The sequence below is a fragment of the Neofelis nebulosa genome, chromosome 5 (assembly GCF_028018385.1).
Source record: "Neofelis nebulosa isolate mNeoNeb1 chromosome 5, mNeoNeb1.pri, whole genome shotgun sequence".
NCBI lineage: Eukaryota > Metazoa > Chordata > Mammalia > Carnivora > Felidae > Neofelis > Neofelis nebulosa.
In genome coordinates this window covers 6,387,403-6,406,908 of record NC_080786.1, presented here as the reverse complement: position 1 = coordinate 6,406,908, position 19,506 = coordinate 6,387,403, and the positions used below count along the sequence as shown (strand labels likewise).

Below are 19,506 nucleotides of genomic sequence, written 5' to 3'. Positions count from 1 at the left end.
CCACGGTGGCCGTGCCCGAGCTGCAGCTCTCCACCAGCTGGGTGGACTTCGGGACCTGCTTTGTGAACCAGGCACGGGTCCGGGAGGTCTACCTCATGAACCTGAGTGGCTGGGTTGTGCCTATGGGTCATGGAACTGAGACCCGAGTTGGTCTCCACACTGAGCGCCGAGCCTAAGATTCTCTCTTTCCCTCTGCCCTTCTCCCCTGCTTGCACGCTCTCTCTCTAAAGTAAAAATAAAATAGTTTCTAAAATTGGAGTAAACATAATTTTTTTTTTTTAATTTTTTTTTTTCAACGTTTTTTTATTTACTTTTTGGGACAGAGAGAGACAGAGCATGAACGGGGGAGGGGCAGAGAGAGAGGGAGACACAGAATCGGAAACAGGCTCCAGGCTCCGAGCCATCAGCCCAGAGCCTGACGCGGGGCTCGAACTCACGGGCCGCGAGATCGTGACCTGGCTGAAGTCGGACGCTTAACCGACTGCGCCACCCAGGCGCCCCGGAGTAAACATAATTTAAGGCAAAATAGAACTGATGGCAAACAGTATCAGTAGTTATGAGGGATGCTATTTAATGATAAGGAAAACAACTCACAAAGAACATCGGACAATCTATTCTAGCTTCCCTTCTCCATTGTGTTTTTAAACTTCAGTCGCTATATTGTTCATTTCTAGGATTTATGGCGTCTTCGGAGTTATGTCGCTTCCTCTCTTTGACCGTTTAAACAAATGGGTAACCCTTTTCCGAGAGCCCTACCACCGCTGGATGGCACATTGATGGTGAATCCTTCGCTCTATTGTTCCTGCCTCACGCCGGCATCTTTCCTCCTGTACTCAAGAATTACTACTTAAAAATTTATCTTGGGTGAGATTCATCTTCCCTGGAAAGCCCTAGGAGTCTTGGGCTGTCGGTGGCAACATCTGTGTGAAATGGTTTTCTGTCTGCTTCTGCCGGGACCTCACAAGGTCCACATCTTTTTGTGTTCATTCCTGGGCTTGGGGCTGGTATCCGTGGGGCCAGGTGTTCCCCCGAGGCCAGCACCCGAGCCCCCTTCTGAGCTGCTTCCATCTCGCCATCAGCTTGTGCAGCCGCCCTGTGGGGTTGGGGTTGGAGGCGAGCAGTGTAAGCAGCTGGGTCCCACGTGTAGGTCAATGCCTGGGCAGTGATAGAAATGCCCGAGCACCTGGGGGAGCCTAGGTGGCTCAGTCGGTTAAGCATCTGACTTTGATCTTAGCTCAGGTCTAGATTTTAGGGTTGTGAGTTCAAGCCCCGCACTGGGCTCTGCTTGAAGAAAAAAGAGGGGCACCTGGGTGGCTCAGTCAGTTAGGTTTCCAACTTCGACTCAGGTCATGATCTCATGGTTTGTGAGTTCGAGCCCTGCATTGAGCTCTCGGCCGTTAGCGCAGAGCCTGCTTTGGATCCTCTGTCTCCTTCTCTCTCTGACCCTCCCCCACTGTCATGCATACTCTCTCTTTCTCTCGAGAATAAATAAACATTTTTGTAAAAAAAGAAAAAAGAGGGACACCTGGGTGGCTCAGCTGGTTAAGCAACGGACTTCAGCTCAGGTCATGATCTCGCAGTTCGTGAGTTTGTGCCCCACACCGGGCCCTGTGCTGACAGCACAGAGCCTGGAGCCTGTTTCAGATTCTGTGTCCCCCACTCTCTCTGCTTCTCCCCTGCTCGTACTCTTTCTCTCTCTCTCTCAAAACTAAATAAACATTAAAAAAAATTTTTTTAAGGTAAATAAAAAAGACTTTCTCTCTCTCTCTCTCTCTCTCAAAAAGAAAGGAAGAAAGAAAGAAAGAAAGAAAGAAAGAAAGAAAGAAAGAAAGGCCCAAGCGGCTGAAAGACACTGGTGACAGAGTTCCACATAAGCTAGTGACCATGACCCGGGCAGCAAGAACCCCACGATTTACAGGCATCCCAAGCTTACAGGTCATTCCTACAGGGAGCCCCTGGCTGATGTGTCTGCTGTTGATTATATCATAAAGACACCAGACTTGTAGGGTCATACGATGTGCAGCTTCATGCAATTTTGGCATTTAATTTTCATTATTTCATTAAGCAACCTGTGTGATAAGAATGATGTGGGAGACCAAAAAGAAGAAGGTTCCAGTCTAGTGCTGTCTAGTAGAGATGTAACGTGAGCCACAAATGCAAGTCATGTGTGTAGTTTTAAATTTTGTGCTATATTAAATAAATATAAATTTTCTGTTATGTTAAAAACAGTTTTTTAAAAAGGTGCAATAACTTCAATATCTTATTAACTCAATATCCAATATCTTATCACCTTTACACACAACGAATATAAAAAATACTGATGAGATATTTTATGTTTTCGTTTGTATAAATGTTTGAAATTGGTGGTTTTTTACACAGCACATCTTTTTGCTGTTATTATTTATTTTTATTTTTGTAAATTTTATTATTTTATTTTTTTAAATTTGCATCCCAGTTAGTTATCATGTAGCGAAACAGTGATTTCAGGAGTAGATTCTTTAATGTCCCTGACCCATGTAGTCCATCCCTCTTCCCACAACCCCTCCCGTAACCCTCAGTTTGTGCTCCATGAGTCTCTTCTGTTTTGTCCCCCTCCCTGTTTTTATATTATTTTTGTTTCCCTTCCCTTATGGTCATCTGTTTTGTCTCTGAAAGTCCTCATGTGAGTGAAGTCATAGGATTTTTGTCTTTCTCTGACCGACTCATTTCACTTAGCATAATACCCTCCAGTTCCATCCACGTAGCTGCAAATGGCAAGATTTCATTCTTTTCAATTGCCGAGGAATACTCCACTGTATACATACACCACATCTTCCTTCTCTGTTCATCCATCGATGGACATTTGGGCCCTTTCCATACTTTGGCTATTGTGGATAGTGCTGCTAGAAACACGGGGGTGCATGTGTCCCTTCGAAACAGCACACCTGGATCCCGTGGACAAATGCCTAGTAGTGCCATTGCTGGGTCATAGGGAGTTCTATTTTTAGCTTTTTGAGGGACCTCCATCCTGTTTTCCAGAGTGGCTGCACCAGCTTGCATTCCCATACACAGCACATCTTAATTCCGACTATCGCCACATCTGGCTAGTGCCTATTGTGTGAGACAGCGTGGATGTAGTCTGTTAAGATATATAATGTCAAACTCTGAGTAATATTAGCCATTGATTAGATAAGCAAACCAGATAGGTTTATCTAGAACTGACTGACAAAGTCTTGTCCACCCAAAGAAAATCTAAGTCATGTAAGGGTACACTAAGTCTTGCCCACAGCCACGTCTGAGGTTACCAGCTCCATCGTGCCAGCGCTGCCTGTCCGTTTTCTGTCCTGACCCATTTCCTCTTCCGGTTTTCTGAGGCACTGGCTGAATCCTTCCAGCAAAGTAATCTGAGGTGAGGTGTTTAAATGTGGCTAACGTGTTGGTCATCACAACCCACAGACAGGCCTCCCCCAGAAAGAGCAGGGGAGGCCTTTAAAATTCCTGTCGGGGCACCTGGGTGGCTCTCTTGGTCTCCGCTCAGGTCATAGGCTTACAGTTCGTGAGTTTGCGCCCCCTGTCGGGCTCCGAGGCGGGGAGCCTGCTCGGGATTCTGTCTCTTCCTCCCTCTACCCCTCCCCATATCACACACATCGTCTCTCTCTCTCTCAAAATAAATAAACATTAAAAAAAAAATAAAAATAGGGGCGCCTGGGTGGCTCAGTTGGTTAAGCGTCTGACTTCGGCTCAGGTCATGATCTCACGGTTCATGAGTTCGAGCCCTACATTGGGCTCTGGGCTGCCAGCTCAGACCCTGGAGCCTGCTTCGGATTCTGTGTCTCCCTCTGCCCCTCCCCCCTCGTGCTCTGTCTGTCTCTCAAAAATAAAGAAACATTGGAAATATATACATAAATAAAATAAATAGTAAAAAATATAAAAAATAAAACATCCTGTCATCCTGTAAGCAGATGACTTATGAGACCCCTCTTTCTGGGACCTGCAAACGCTACTTGGGGGGCAATCTTGGGAAATTTGGCAAAGAACAGGGGGACCAGAAAATGAGACTGAAAGGAGGTGTGGGCACCAGCTTCTTGCTGTGCCCAAGCTTGGGAACACACACCTGGAGCAGGGTGTTTGGACCAGGCTCTGTGCACTGCGCTCCAACCCTCTCTGGGAGACCTGGCCTCCCTGCCTTTGCTCCGCGAGGTTGGACATTCTTTTCTGTCCTTCTCTCCGAAGCTCCAGGGAATTAGCTCCTCCCCGCAAGCTGGTGATCTTCCTTTTTTTCTTTTTTTAAAACTTTTTTTTAACATTTGTTTATTTTGAGAGAAAAAGAGTGCGTGTGCATGCAGGAGAGATGCAGAGAGAGGGAGACCTAGAACCGCAAGCAGGCTCTGTGCTGTCAGCACAGATGCGGGATTTGAACCTATGAACAGTGAGATCGTGACCTGAGCCGAAATGGAGTCCGACGTCTAGTAGACTGAGTCACCCAGGCGTCCCTAGCTGATGATCTTCCAATTAAGGGGGCAGAGAAAGAGAAGAGCCAGGCCCTGCCCTCCCAGGGAGAAAGCATGTGCGGCCCATGGCCCGACCCAAAGGTTTCTGACTCTGGCTAACGGATGAGGAGCTCTGGGCCTTCTCCAGTCTAGAGAAGCTCTCACACTGGCTGGGAAGGGCAGACTCACCCTCAGGGTAGTTGGGACTGTAAGCTGGATGTGGGGGCTTATCCTCAGGGAGGTGGAGGTCAGAGGTCAGCCAGGCTGGAGTCATCAGGGAAGGAATACCCAAGGATGTGGTTTGGGTAGTCCCCGAGACCGTGCTTATCTGTGAGTGTCAGAGGGAAAACTGAGCGAGAAAGCGCCATGCAAATGGGAAAAGGAGTCATTATTCCCTGACACGTGCATACCTCCTTTCAGGCAGAGCTGAAATCTATCTCAGCCTGCCCCCACTAGCAGACGCCTGGGCTAGAGGACGCGGGTGGCATGGGCGCACAGTCCTGGCCTTACCCACTCCCAGCCCTCTTAGACACAGCCCCTCGAGCCCCCACTCCGGAGAGCTCCTCACTGTCCCCAAGGGCTAGCTAAGGACATGAAGGACACTGAGAAGCCTGTCTGACCCAGCTTCCTCTGGGCCTGGGGCTCTGGGCTCTCCAGACACAGCCAATTGTGACCAAGCCATCTCAAGTCCAACCACGGCACATTTATTGCCATGAATCACACCCTAGCTCACCCAGGAGGGACCATTTTCGGGGCTCGAGGGCTGGCCTTGGAGCAGGACTGCCCTGGCCCCCGAGCTGGACTGGGCCCCTGGAGTTCGTGGCCTGGAGTCCACGGCCCCACACCCAGCCACTCGGCTCCGGTCGAGATCGTCTGGGGGCCTGGACCTCAGTCATTCTGTGGGTCTGGGTCCCCTGCTCTGCCCGGCACAGGTGTGTGGGAGAGAACGTCGGAGTCCAGTGTCAGCATCGTGGAATCGAGAACCGTGTTCCTCACCACGTCCCCAGTCCCACCTTCGGGTGCCACTTCCTTGGCGAGCAGTTCCTCAGCCATGTTCCTGAAGAAGCCATTGAAGAACAAGTCACGAGTTGCATCTTTAGGGGCTGAGAAAAGCAGTGGTAACTAGAGGCAGCAGTAGCCACGCCTGGCGCTGTGATCCCGAGAGGTGGGGCTTTCCCACACCTGCAAGTCCCCGGCCAACTTTTGTCATGCGCCCACAGGGACCCTCATCTCCAGGACCAGGCCTGTTCCATCTCCCAACCCTGCCCAGACCCTTCACACTCCTGCATCTCTGGGGCTCATCTCTAGCATTTACTGAGCAGCTGCCATGGGCCAGACTCTGCACCAAGTGCTTAATTGGACTTAGTCTTACCAAGAGCCCTATGAGAGAGAAAGGCTAGGCCTCATGTCTTTCTTTACCTCTCTGTGCCTCAGTTTCCTCCTCTGTAAAATGGGGCACAGTGAGAGGACCTATCTTGCATGCGGCTGTGGTTAGGACAAAGTATGAAAAGGCACGTGTGGAACAGGACTTGACACATGGTAAACGTTCAATAAAGGTTAGCTATTTTTATTACTCTGGTATCATTCCACTTTGCAAATGAAAAAGCTGAGTCTCAGAGGTATTAGGTAACTCCCCTGGGCACATGCTAGGATGTGGCAGCAGAGACAGAAGTCCAGGCCCTCTGGCTCCAGGGGCTGTTTCTTAGCTCCTCTTGCTGCTTTGTATTTCCCCCTCTCTACAAGGGGACAAACTCCTATTCATCCTTCAAAGCCCTACTCAAATGTCACTTCTTCTGTGACGCCTGCCTCAACTCCCCAAGCTGAAGGTCCTCCCTCCTGGGCCGTCTATAGGTCCTGTGCATCCCTCCCTCAGAGCCCATTAAGTGAAGACTTTCTCCCCATAAAATATTGCTTGAGGCTGGGGACCTCTTACCTCTGACGACGCCTAGCACAGATGGTGCCAATAAGAGTTTGAGGAGGGAGGGAGACGGGGAAGAGGGCAGAGGATGGCCAGAGACAGCCACCCTGTGATATGAGCACAGGGCACTGGAGGACATCAGCCAGCCTCTGTCCCTCACTGGTGCTCAGGTCCCCTCAGGTCCAGGGGGAGAGCGATGGGCCATATCGGCCCAAACCCCAGGAGACACGGTCCTGCTAGTCATGAGACCAGAAGAGACCAGAGGCCAGAAGTGCCCCTGGAGCAATCAGGATGAAGTCAGAGTCACGAATCAAGACTGGGTCCTCTTTGAGAACCTGAGAGTTCAGACCGGAAATCAGAGGTACTCAGAGAGCTGGTGGCCAGCCAGTCCCTCTGCCATGGGAGGGAGGGAGCCCAGGGTATCTCCATGGACAGCACCCAGTCCGGACAGGCAGCCAGAGGGGAAGGGAGAGGGGAAAACCTGGCCCGGGGTTGGTCAGGAGAGCCAAGAGGGTGGGAGCTGGCAGAGGCCAGGCTGCACGGAGGGGGTCACGGCAGCATCCGGGAGAGCTGGGCAGACTTCTGTAGACACAGAGTGGCCCTTGTGTCGCAGGGCCATCTGGCAAACAGGCAGGGATAGACGGTGCCTGACTATTCTCAGTGCCAAGGGCCGGAGCCCAGGGGCCACACACACCTACCTTGTCTGTAGGGGGTAGTGTTCCAGGATATCAGGGAGAGGCTGGTCTTGCGTTTCTGGCAACAGGGAGCAGAAGAACAAGGCCAGGATGGCTGAGACGCAGCAGAGGAGGATGGGGAGGAGGGTGAGTCTCTGGCTGATGATCATCAGGGACGAGATGGCTCCAGCTGCCCAGGCCAGGGACACCAGCCCCAGACCTGTCGCCCTGGAAGGGGAGGTGAGAGCTCGTCTGGGAGGCCTCCTGGGCCCAGAGGCTGGCTGGAGGTGGGGTGGAAACAGCAGCTCCCCAAAACCTCACACTCTCCAGTCTCCAGCCCATCCCGACTCCCCAGAGACCCTCGGCCCGCTGTGCAAGGCGCTGTGCAAGAGACATCTCGGCCCGCTGTGCAAGGCGGAGACTGCAGTCAGACTGCCTGCTGCTGCCATTCGCTGTCTGGCCTCCACCTGATGCTGTGGTCTGAGATCGGGCTAACGATGGAGTCTGCGGGATTTTCTGGAGGGTCAACGGGGTGACCCAGGGAAACCACTCATCATCACGTGCCTGTCACCGGGTGCACGGCCGTTCTCACGGAGGTCTCAGTCTCCATCCCGCGTGCCCTCGCCATGCCCTCCAGGGGCCCTGCCCGCCAGGCCACCTACCTGAGGACCGTGGGCAGGAGCTCAGCAGTGTAGATGAGGAACACGGTGACCGAGGCCGCCAGGCTGAACTCTCCAAGCGCGACCATCAAGACCATTATGGATTTCAGCTCTATGGCCAGACAACGGGGCCACCTGAGTCTGGGGCCGTCTTCCCCTGGGGACGAGGGTTGGGGGCCGCCCATCTGCTCTCCCTCCATCCCTCTTCAAGGCATCTGAACAGTCCTCCCCCACCACCCGGTGGTCAGCTGGTCAGCAGACTCAGGCCGGGCCAGGCCAGTATATCTGCGGTGAGACTGCTCCCCCCCTCTGCCTCTCAGTCCCCGCACCTCTGCCTCCCGGCTCACTCCTTTCTCCCACAGCCTCACCTGAGGCCGCTTCCCCTACTACTCAACCTGCTCAGGGCCCTCCCACCTCCCCAGCCATCCTCTGCAAGGTAGACCAAGCAGGGAGGGGTGCACAGGGGCCGGGAAGGGTTCGGGCCCTGGAGTCCCCAACTCTTAACACATTCCAGGATTCCCGACTCGGGGCAGCCAGATGTGCGCGTTGAGGAAGGAAGAGAAGATCCCACAAAGGCCATTCCTCGGCCTTGGGGAGGTCCGGGGGCAGGAGGGAGCTGGAAGCTTCCAGCTCTCCCTCTACTAGCTTCTGCTGGGCCCTGCCCGCGCCCCGCTCCCCACTCTGGCCCCAGCTTTGCTTGGCTTTGGTATGAAACCAGAGATATGGTGCATCTATTGGGGATTCCTAGTTTCCCTCACACATGTGAGAGTCTTAAACGTTTCTGTTTGACTCAGTGTAGGCCCACTTTTTACAAAAACCACCAAGCCATAGGAATTTAAGAATGCCTTGGTTTCCCCATTTTGTTTTAGCCAGTCAACGCTGCCGGCATCCGAAAGAGGGAGGGTCTCAGGCGACATGTGCGCGACGCTGACCCCCGGAGAGCAGGAGGGCTCCCCCTGGAGGCAGATCTTGGACAAGCTCCCCCACCCTGACCCCTGCAGCTGAGGGGGCTCTTGCGGTTAGCAATTCTGATGGAGTGAACCCTGACATCTTAACACCCACATCCCCAGCCCTGCCACTCTCCAGCCCTGTGACCTGGGGCATATTCATCGTCTAAGGGCTCTCTGAATTTTTTTTTTTAATAATTTATTGTCAAACTGGCTTCCATACAACACCCAATGCTCATCCCAACAGGTGCCCTCCTCAATGCCCATCACCCACTTTCCCCTCCCCCCACACCCCCCTATCCACCCTCAGTTTGTTCCCAGTATTTAAGAGTCTCTTGTGGTTTCCCTCCTTCCCTCTCTGTAACTTTTTCCCCCTTCCCCTCCCCCACGATCTTCTAAGTTTCCCAGTTTCCACATATGTGCGAAAACATATGGTATCTGTCTTTCTCTGCCTGACTTGTTTCACTTAGCATAACACTCTCCAGTTCCATCCACGTTGCTACAAATGGCTGGATTTCACTCTTTCTCATTGCCAAGTAGTATTCCATTGTATATATAAACCACGACTTCTTTACCCATTCATCAGTTGATGGACATTTAGGCTCTTTCCATCATTTGGCTATTGTTGAGAGTGCTGCTCTAAACATTGGGGTACAAGTGCCCCCATGCATCAGCACTCCCGTATCCCTTGGGTAAATTCCTAGCAGTGCTATTGCTGGGTCATAGGGTAGATCTATTTTTAATTTTTTGAGGAGCCTCCACACTGTTTTCCAGAGGCTCTTTGAAATTTTGAAAATATTGCCACCCCTGCCCCCCGCCTCCATTTCCTTGTCTGGTTCTGAGCTGAAGGGTACTGCGCCTTCCTGGGAAGGAGAGGCCTCCATGCAAGAATGTTCCGGAGAGTTTAGCCCACTGTTACATGCAGTTTTCAGTGGGCAGGTCGTTTTTTTCCTGGTGGGGTCACAGATAAAAGGCGTTTCCCAATCAGAGGCTGCAGATGAGAGGCAGGGCCGGGGGTACCAGTTGAAGGCCTGTTTGTGTGCCTCCGTTCATACGCAACCATCAGATCTGACCGGAAGAAGTCCACCTACTCTCCCACACAAGGATGGGTCCTGGGACAGCACTCCCTCCTCTCCCAGGTTTCTGAGAGCTTCCAGCACTCGGTCTCGGAGTTGTCCTTCGGGGAGGGCAGTGCTCCAGTGACTGGCACCAGCTCAGGAGGGTAGGTGAGCTGTGGGAGCAGGAGGCTGGCTCCCCGGGGTGTCTTGTTGGCCGGGCAGGGCAGGAGGAAGGGGTCTGAGGAAGCAGGAAGGCTGGGGGCTGCCGAGGGGAGGGTGAGCTGTACCTGGGGGGAGGATAAGGATAAGCAGGCACGTCAGGGTGCCTTGGAAGAGGCTCGCAACCAGGCTCCACTTCCTCCCGATCTGCTCGAGGAGAAAGATGCAGCACAGCCGGGCGGGCACCTCCATGATGCCAGGAATCACTTGTCCGAAGTGGATGTTCATGGCAAAATCCTTCAACTTGAAGCACAGCGTAAAATAGCTGTAACTGACAGTAAACCTGAAATGAAGCCAGGAGAGAGACATTCAGAGAGAGAGAGGGAGATACAGACAGGCCAGGAATAAAGACAGGGGCAGAGGAGCGCCCGGGGGGCTCGGTCGGTTAAGAGTCTGGCGTGATCGCGGCTCAGGTCACCATCTCACAGTTCGTGAGACCAGGCCCCGCGTAGGGCTCTGTTGACAGCGTGGAGCCTGCGTGGGATTCTCTACCCCCACCCCCTTCCAGCCCCTCCCCTGCTCGAGAGCTCTCTGTCTCACAAATAGGTCAGTGAACTTAACAACAACAAAGACAGAGGCAGAGTCAGCTGGGAGCTGGGCGGGACGGGCTGGGAGAGAGAAACAGAGAGAGCACAGAGCTCTGGACCCATAGGCCAGCTTCCCGCCTGCAGCCCGCTTATGCCCCCTTCCCTCTCCAGAGCCCCCGACACGCCCTGCTTGCAGTCTCTGCCAGCCGGTCCCAACTACTCACCACACACAGCCCATCACCAGGGTCACCCTTCGGAGGTGCCTATTGTTATAGAAGTCCAGGACAGACGCCTTAGTCACCTTCTTTCTGGGCAGCTGGAGCTACAGGACAAGCGGGACCACCAGGGGCAAGGCCGAGACCCCGGCTCGCTCCCCACCCCCACAGGACCTCAAGGCCCTCCTGCCCCCCACCCCCGTCCCCCACAGTCCCAGCTCGGCCTCCGGCCTTCCACTGGCAGGGTTCGATGTCGCTGCCTCCGTTCTCCTCAAACAGTGGACTGGGGACACCCTGTGGGCGGAGGTCCCACCTGAAAGGATGAGGAAGGAAAAGGCCCTTCCTGCAGCCCCTGTCCTGGCCCCACTCCGGGCCCGAGGCCTCTTACCTTGTCCAGCAGACTTAGGGGAATGGTCTTCTTGTTCACGCCCGCCGCGTAGCACAGCATCTGCTTCGCTTCCTCCAACTTCCCGTTCATCAACAGCCACCGTGGGGACTCCGGCAGGATCCTGCACGTACCACCCGCTCTTACCCATCCTTGCGAGATGCCCCCGAGACCTCCCACATGAGGCGACGTGGGTGTCGGAGGACTTGAAAGAGACCATCAACCTCGGGCGCCCCTGCCCCTTTCTGGCAGTCAGCCCTTCCCCTGCCCCGGCCACACACGGCCCCCCTGCTGCCCAGTGTCACCCCAGACACAGGCTGCCTCTGCCCTCCAGCGTCTTCCCCCTCGCCTACCTCTACAAACTCCCTACCTTCTGATCTCAGGCGTCAGTCCCGCCTGCCCAGGCACCCTGAGGGCACTGTCCCCCACGCCCACAGCCTCTATATTAGAGCCCCGCTCTCCTGGGTGGCATTTCCCTGCTCCCTCTCTGTCTCCTAACAGCTTGCAGAATATGGAGGGCAGGACCCCAGGGCCCAGCCCCTGATTGAGTGAGTAGAGGTCCTCCCTGTCCCACCTCCTCCCTCGCCACATTGCCCACTGCCTTTGACCTCTGCATAACTCTGGTCCCTCAGTTCTTCCCGATCCTCCCGGGCTGTCAGAATGTCCACGGACGAACATTTATTAGGTGCCCTGGATTGTGCCTGATGCCCTTACATATATATATATATATATATATATATATATATATGTAACATATATATGTTATATATATATGTAACATATATATGTTAATATATATATGTAACATATATATGTTATATATATATATGTAACATATATGTAACATATATATGTTATATATATATACACACACATATATATATGATATGTTACATATATATATACATATATATGTATACATATATGTATACATATATATATGTAATATATACATATATATATATATGTAATATATACATATATATATATATATATCATCCGGTTTAATCCCTGCCCAGCCCTGGACCTAGTTTGATTATCCCCTTTTTATTCCCAGCCTCCAGGGGTAAGGACTCGCCCAGGGTCACAGAGGCAGAGTTAGTATGGACGTCAGTGCCCTGATTGGGCACTCTTTACAAACTGTGCCATCACTCCCTGCAGATTCTCGCGTCACCCTCCTCTCGAGGCCCTAGCCTGAATTCCACGGCCAGCAGTGTATACATGTGCCCATGACACTGGAGGCAGCTGCATTCTTATCAAATTTGTTTAATATCTATTCATTTCTGAGAGAGAGAGAGCACAAGCGGGAGAGGAGCAGAGACAGAGAGAGGGAGAGGGAGACACAGAACCCGAAGCGGGCTCCAGGCTCTGAGCTGTCAGCACAGAGCCCGACGCGGGGCTCGAACTCACAAACTGTGAGACGGTGACCTGAGCCGAAGCCGAAAGCTTAACCGATGGAGCCGCCCAGACGCCCCAAGGCAGGTGCATTCTTTCTGCCTGCCCCTGCTCCTGCCCTCCCCTGGGGCCAGCCGGCAGTGCCCCTGACATCCTTCTCCACTGTAAGGCTGAGGAACTCTCCTAAAGAAAGTCACCCAACTGGGACTTCTTCAGAAAGATGGGAGATTGACCACATGCCCACTCTAAACAACACGAATGAAAAAGGATAGCAATAGAGAGAGTGGGAGAGAAGACCGGTGGAAGAAAGACGTAAGAAATACACATAGCTCAGAAGCTGAGGGGCTGGAAACCTCCGGTTCCTGGTGGTAAGACTCTCTTCCCGTCCCCAGGCTGCTGTCATCTCTTCAAACCTGGCAAAGGAGCCTGTTTTTGCGAAAGGGAGTCAGTCTGCCCTCCCACTCCTTGCCTGGAGCTTACTGATCCCGAAAGGCGGGAGCTGCCCTGTCCTCTGGACAGTCATTTCCAGGAGAGCTAATTCGTGTCCCCTCAAGTCGGAGGGCCTACATGAAACCAGAGATGGGGGAGCTCCCCCTCAGGAAGGAAGTCGGTGGGAGCCATCCACGATGGCAGGGCGGGGGCTGGGGGTGGTGAGAGTCTTTTTGACGAAGTGGACCCTGCTGTCTTGAAGTCACCCCACATGCTAGGGTGAGGGGACCCCTGCAGAGAGAGCCTGGGGAGTGACCTGCCAGGGACAGGGTGCGGAGAGATCACAAAGACAGTACCTAGAGCATGAGAAGACACGGTGAGCCCCTGAAGACCCACAGGCGGGCCCCTGAGGCACCTGCATTTGAACATCTGCCCTACAGAGGACAATGACCATGAATACAGCCCCTGTTGTGCACTTATCTCTTTTCTCAAATGGCCCCTCCCCTGCCTAGGATCTAGAAGATCACCGAGCAGGTAGACTGAGGAGAAAGGGCAAAGGTCAGAATACTAGCCTGAGCCGGCTAGCCACCGGGGAGAAGCTGCGAACTAGACGTGAGATCAAGTTTTAAACTGGCCTGGACTGGATTTTTTTCATGCCCGAAAGTGCGTCTGAATGATCAAAATGAGACTTTTTTCTTAGAACTAAGACTGACCGTAAAGAGATGGAACCTGCCCAAGATAATGTCACGAGTCAGCAAAGGAACAGCTGACAGGGCGGGTCTGAAGAAAAATGGACCCCATTCAATGAGCCATCTGTTCACAGAATTTAGAACTAGGGAGGCAGCTACCAGAAGAAAGAGCTAAGAGTCCAGCGTCATGGCATCTGGGGAAGGAACTGGGGGGGCTGAGGGGAGCTGAAATTGTCCACTTACTTTTCACCACAGACCTTTTGGTTGTTACGTAGTCGTCAACCACATGCATCCATTGCAGTAGTGACATTTCGAAGAAATGTTTCAAGGTCAAGCCGTGAAACACCATTTCCTAGTTACATGACAGAGTCACGCCATCTGGTATCAGCTGGGTCCCCACGGACACTTGGGCATCCCGGTGACTGCCAAAGACGGTCTCCAGCACCTGCCGAATTTGGAAGGTCTCCAAACCACCTACCCGGCCTCACTCTTAACTGGTCACTCCTCTCACCATCCATGTTGGGTATGGCGCAGTGGGTAAAACGCAGAGGCTCCCGGGCCACACAGGCTGAGTCAAATCCCAAACCGCCACTTTGTAGCTATATGGCCTAGGGCAAGTTACTTCCATTCTCTGAAGCCTCTGTTCTCCCCTCCCTGCCCCCCACCCCCCACCCCCCACGTCTTCAGCGCCCAAGAGACTCACACCCATCTTTCAGGGTCGTGAAGATTAAATGTGATGATTCCAAGGTGAGACCTGATCCTTCCTTCACACTGAACTGCCTGGCCCTTAACCAGGTGATTTCAGTCTCTTCCTCTTCTCTTCCCTCCCTCCCCAATCACTTGTCCCTTCCTAGCTTCAGTCCCTCGGGTTCCTGTCTGTGACGCCCCACAAGTCAGAGCATCACATACCCTCCCTGACTCTGCCTTTGCTGTCCAACCACGTTATCACTTTGCCCCTGCCCACCGCAGCGCAGCGCTGTGGAAGAGTCACCTCGTGGAAAGCTCCATTTTTCAGCCTCTCTTCAGTCCCTCAACCCCCTGCCACTTCACTGAGGCTACCTCCAGGCCACCAAGGCCAGTAGACTCTTCCCCAGCATCACCTTTCTTGCCTTCAACCTTGACCATGCTCTTGTCCTGAGCTCCTGCCTCTCAACCCTTTGCCTTCTGATTTCTCTGTTTCTCTGACATCTCTTTGAGGGTCTCCTCTGCTGGGGGTTAAGGCTAGGGTTCCAGAGGCTCGGCCCTGGGCTCTTCCTCATTACATCCACACCCCATCCACTTTCTTCAAGGGAAAATCCCACCCACTCCACCCCTTCAAGGACCCCCCGAAACCCTCAACTTCCAGCCCGTCAGACCCGTCACTGCGCGTGCCCTGTTTGCTCACCAGATATAGAAGATGAGGGGGAACACAGGTGCACCACCCACCAGAAACAGCAGCCGCCAGTGGGGAAGGCTGTTGGCAAGCCCTGTCAGGAACATGACTCCCACAGAGAAAAAGCAGTGTTCCAGGATGATGGCATGGGACCGGTGCTCAGCCACTAGCCACTCAGTGGCTGTGAGGAGGCCAAGAGGACAAAATCATGGTCAGCTCAGTGTCCCCAGGGCTACCCCTGTACCCAGACTTCTGAGATGCCCCAGCCCTGCTCTGGACAGTTCAGCCTGGGTGAACGTTCTTCTGCCCTAGGTGGACGTACTAGATGGCCTCCGGTCCTTTCTCAGCCTGACTGCTCCCTCTGAACACATCCTGCCTGACCCCATGCGTCTCTCTCAGAGATGGCTCATTTCTGGGTTCAAGTCCTCACACGTGGTCTGACACACAGTGCGGCGAGTTATCTGTGCCCTTGTGTTTGTTTTTAGTGCCTCGGGGCTTTGGCCACCCCGGCCTCGGGCCCTGGGGAGAATCTAGTTCCTTCTGACCCGCTCCAATGAGAGGAGGTCTCTGGCCGGGGACCCCTGAGCTCACTGGGCCACAGCAGCTGTAAGCTCCATGAGCATATGGGCACTTAGGGCTTTCGCATTCCACAGGCCAGGGATGAAATCCCAGCTCCTTCCTGTAACTGTTGTGTGGCCCTGAGCAAGTTGGTTACCTTCCTGGGGCTCAAGTATCCTTGTCAGTTAAAGGGATAGTAGATGAGCGCGTACTGAACAGGGTGCTGTCATGACACGCTGAGACAGTATGTAACGGGGTTAGCAGCTCGCCTGGTCCTTCCGAAGGGCTCAATAAATGTAAGCCATGTACGGGGAACGCGAGAGAGGTAAGGGGGGTTAATGCGTGCGGTACGAGGGGCCTAGGGTGGAGGAGGAGTCTGGAAGGGCGGTCTGCGGACATTGGCCCGCATCGCCACAGGCAGCTGGGAAGAGCCTCTTCCCTCCACGGCCTGCCTGGATTGGGCCTCAACTCTACTCGTCCTGCAGGGTCCCTGAGTACCCGCCAGCCCCGCCCCGCCCCACGATCGCCCCGCCCTTCGACCGGCCCCGCCCCTCCAGGCCCCGCCCTCTGCTCCCCACCCGCCCCGCCCCTCACAACACCGGCACGGCGGCCCGGGGCTCACCTAAAGACACGCTGCTGATGGTGTAGCCCACCAAGGCCTGGGACACGCCGAAGCGGAAGAACAGGTACTGGTGAAAGGTGTTGACGAAGGCTGTCCCGAAGCCGAAGATGATCAGCCCCAGCAGCGACATCAGGACGGTGGGGTGGCGGCCCAGCCTGCGGGCAGTCGAAGGGAGGCTGCGCCTAGCCTAGCGCGAGGGCCTCCCTGGCTCGCCCAGCACGACACCCGGGGCCAGGCCTTGAGTGCCCCTACCCTCGCCTGCCCCAGCTTGAGACTCTAGCTCTGAATGCACTCACTTGTCACTCATGAGCCCGAAGATGAGGGACCCGGTCAGGATGCCCGCGGCGAACATGGTCTGCATGCTCTCCGAGTTCTGCTCCTTGCCACACACCAAGTCAAACTGGGGGGTTTATACAGGATTGGCTACAGGTCTCCACCCAGGGCCAGGGCCAGCCTTCTGGGTCCAGAGACTACACCCCTCTACCCCGCCCCCAACCCGCAGGTGGGCCTTTAGGCAGAAGAGGCCTGGGTCAGGGACAGGCAACCGGGCCTGCAGCAGCGTGCCTCAGGTGTCACCTCTGCATTCTACACGGCACCTGGCAGACTCTGGGAGTGAGGCCTGGAGAGAGCGGACCAGAGGCCCAGGCCAAAATGGGGAAGAGGCCGAGAGGAAACTGAGCAAAGATGGGAATCACTGAAGACCCTTTCCCAAGTACAGATATCAGGCCTCAGTCTAGAGATTCCAGTTGGGCAGGTCTGTGCGGTGAAGGGCCCGGCTTGCAGCTTGGGCTGAGAAACCCTGTAGGAGGTGCCCGATGAAAGCTGCTTCTTCCCCGGGGCTCTCTATCTTGTGTGAGTTCAGAGGGCAGGGCCTCGACTACAGAAGCAGCTCCCTGGACAGATGGCAAGGCCTGCCGACTGACATTTGCCTCTGCACCCAAATCTGCTCCAGCTTCGCGGCGAAGACAGCTGAAGCCAGGGCTGGACAACAGGACCCTGAGGTTCTGCCCTGGCTCTGCCTCTGCAGGGTGACCTCGGGCCAATCACTTCCCCTCCCCGGGCCTCAGTTTCCCCACCTGCTCAGTGAGGGTGAGGGCACATCTCTGGGCCTGTGGGGTAGCTATAGACAACTCAGGAGAAGGCACACCTCATTGACCAGTGATCGCTTCTTGGTGTCAGGGTAGATCCACCCATCTTGGCATGACTCTGTGTGGTTGAGGCCAAACTGGATGATAGAATCCAGGTCCCAGGCTACGGGCAAGTACATGAGGCACGTCTGGAAACTTCCATTGGGTTCTCGGGGCAGGGTCAGGTTCATCTGCTCAGCCTCTGTGAGGTTGGGGCCCACTGCTAGAATCCAGCTGGTATTACAATAGGGCTTCTGGGCTGTGAACACGAAGACGTCGGCAGAGATAAAGAAGGCCAACAGGATGTTGGGGATGAAGGTGAGGACCACCAGTCTCCGCTGGAATGTGCCGAACTCCCCCACCGCATCCAGGATGTGGGCAAACTTGTCATCCTGGTTGGCTTCTGTGGCCCTCAGTCTGCGTAACAGCATCTCCAGAGACCAGGAATTGGAGTGTTCTTGTGCCTCGTGCTGGTTCAAGTTCTTGGAAGGGTGGTGGGATCTGTGTTTTACCTTGCAGTTGCTTTCTCCTGACATCTGTTCCAAGAAAGGACGCCACTCAGGGACTGCTGCTACCACTTCCCAGACACAAGAGACTGGAATGGGAGCCACTGGTCAGAAATGGGCCTCTCGAGAGTCTTGGAATAGTTTGGATTCTGGCCTTGATGTTCTCTGTAGCTCCCTCCTTGGCTTATGAAGTTTCTCAGTCAACGTCATTTGTCCCCCATGAGCCCCACCCACCCCTGATTTTCAGCACACTGAGGGTTTTTTAAACATTTGAGACAGGGTCACTTCTGTTGTCATGAGTAAGTTCTGAGAAGCTTTGGTCTCCCACAGCTTTCCCAGAACTGAAACTTTGTTGACACACACAGGGAGGCACTGACAGTCTTGCAAAAGTAGGAGAGGTCTCCAGGGACAATTCCTTCAAAAACAAACAAACAAACAAACAAACAACACCCCCTCCCCGCACTCCCCTCCCCCCCCATATCTGGACCAAGAGTTGCCAGGAAACTGAGGCCAAGATAGGTGGCTGGAAGCCTTGACCACAGAGGTAGGGAGCCAAGCCTGGGCACCAGCAACATAGAGCCAAACTGGAAAGGCAGGTAAGGGGAAGGCAGTGTGGGGCGGGGGGAGGTAGCAATTCTGACTGTAAGGAGATTTATTACCTTGGAACAGCAGCGAGGTGGGAAACGATGCTTAAAACTGTGTTGAGCTGAAATCCTCAATGTAGCTGAAAGAGCTCCTGGGTTGGGCACCAGCAGAAGCAGAAACAAGCCTTCTCTGTTAAGCCTGCACAGATTACAATCAAGCAAAGAGTTCAAAAAGAAAGATTACAAAAGTTGTGAGAAGGCAATCCATTCTGAAACAACAGCTCCTGGCTGCAGGTGTCGGAACGGTCGGTTACACAGTATAGAGCCACTGTCATACGCAGTTTTCGAAGAAACGAAAGTCGTAATTACAGGGTGGACCCACGACAAGAATTGACAAAAAGCAGACATTTTCGGAGGGCAGACGCTGAGCTTCTAAATGAAACAGAAACACTAAACGGAAGACTGCTGAGTCAGATCTGATGCAAAGAATTAGGGAACTGGAATGTATAGCCAAAATGTGAAACAGAGGCCCAAAGACTCAAGAGATACAAGGTTTCCCATGCATGGAGACATAGAGAAGCAAAATCTAAAGAGAGAAAAGCAATGCATTTTCTAAAACTTGGAAAACATGAATCCATAGTCTCAGGAAATAGTACGTCCCAAGCAGGATCAATGAAAAAGAAACCCACGGCTACGCACATTGCAATGAAGCTATAGAAGGCATCAGTGACAAAGGTCTTCGAAAACGTCTAGAAAGAAGACATATCACTGACGAACGACCAGCGGTGGTAGCCTTCTGTTAAACAAAAGTGGATAATCAACAAGGAAACCAGAAGAGAGTGAAAGTCTTTAGGAAAAAAGAAAAGAATAGCCAAGCTAGAATTGTTTACTCATCAAAATTATCTGTCAAGAATGGGGTAAAATAAAGACAGGTATAGCTGGTCAAAAATTGAGGGAGCATTCATGTAAAAGACCTGATTTAATGGAGTTTCTAAAAAGTAAGGAGGAGGAAAACTATTTCAGGAGAATAGCCTCAGAAGCAATGAGCAATCAAAAAAGGTAAACATGTAAGCCAATCCAAATATTGATCATATTAAATAATAAAGATCCTGTCCACTTGTGGAATTAAAAAAAAACATGACAACATGATGGG

General features: G+C 53.3%; 1 protein-coding gene across 3 annotated transcripts; it reads right to left on the bottom strand.

Annotated features, from left to right (window-relative positions):
• Positions 1–4,487: 4,487 nt before the first annotated feature.
• On the bottom strand, positions 4,488–18,964 carry SLC22A14 (solute carrier family 22 member 14). Of its 3 annotated transcripts, XM_058729427.1 has the most exons (12): positions 18,429–18,964; positions 17,284–17,799; positions 16,433–16,536; positions 16,137–16,291; positions 14,969–15,137; positions 11,075–11,195; positions 10,696–10,793; positions 10,013–10,227; positions 7,724–7,832; positions 7,086–7,289; positions 5,315–5,526; positions 4,488–4,797 (listed from the first exon to the last, which is right to left on the bottom strand). In XM_058729427.1, exons 2-11 carry the CDS (start codon positions 17,797–17,799, stop codon positions 5,358–5,360), a joined length of 1,860 nt encoding a protein of 619 aa, XP_058585410.1. In that variant the 5' UTR covers positions 18,429–18,964; the 3' UTR covers positions 4,488–4,797; positions 5,315–5,357. The 3 variants fall into 3 exon arrangements, with proteins under 3 accessions (XP_058585410.1, XP_058585409.1, XP_058585411.1); XM_058729426.1 differs by lacking the exon at positions 4,488–4,797 and having other exon boundaries at positions 5,153–5,526; positions 18,429–18,963; XM_058729428.1 differs by lacking the exons at positions 4,488–4,797; positions 5,315–5,526 and adding an exon at positions 6,743–6,969 and having other exon boundaries at positions 18,429–18,589.
• Positions 18,965–19,506: the final 542 nt, after the last annotated feature.

What these genes read in the sequence shown, in the direction of transcription:
- SLC22A14 (XM_058729428.1), bottom strand. Translation starts at nt 17,799, where the DNA reads ATGTCAGGAGAAAGCAACTGCAAGGTAAAACACAGATCCCACCACCCT. An exon ending in AGCGATCACTGGTCAATGAG is followed by an intron (nt 16,537 to 17,283) that starts GTGTGCCTTCTC and finishes TAAACCCCCCAG; the next exon opens with TTTGACTTGGTGTGTGGCAA. An exon ending in CATCAGCAGCGTGTCTTTAG is followed by an intron (nt 15,138 to 16,136) that starts GTGAGCCCCGGG and finishes GCCTCCTCACAG; the next exon opens with CCACTGAGTGGCTAGTGGCT.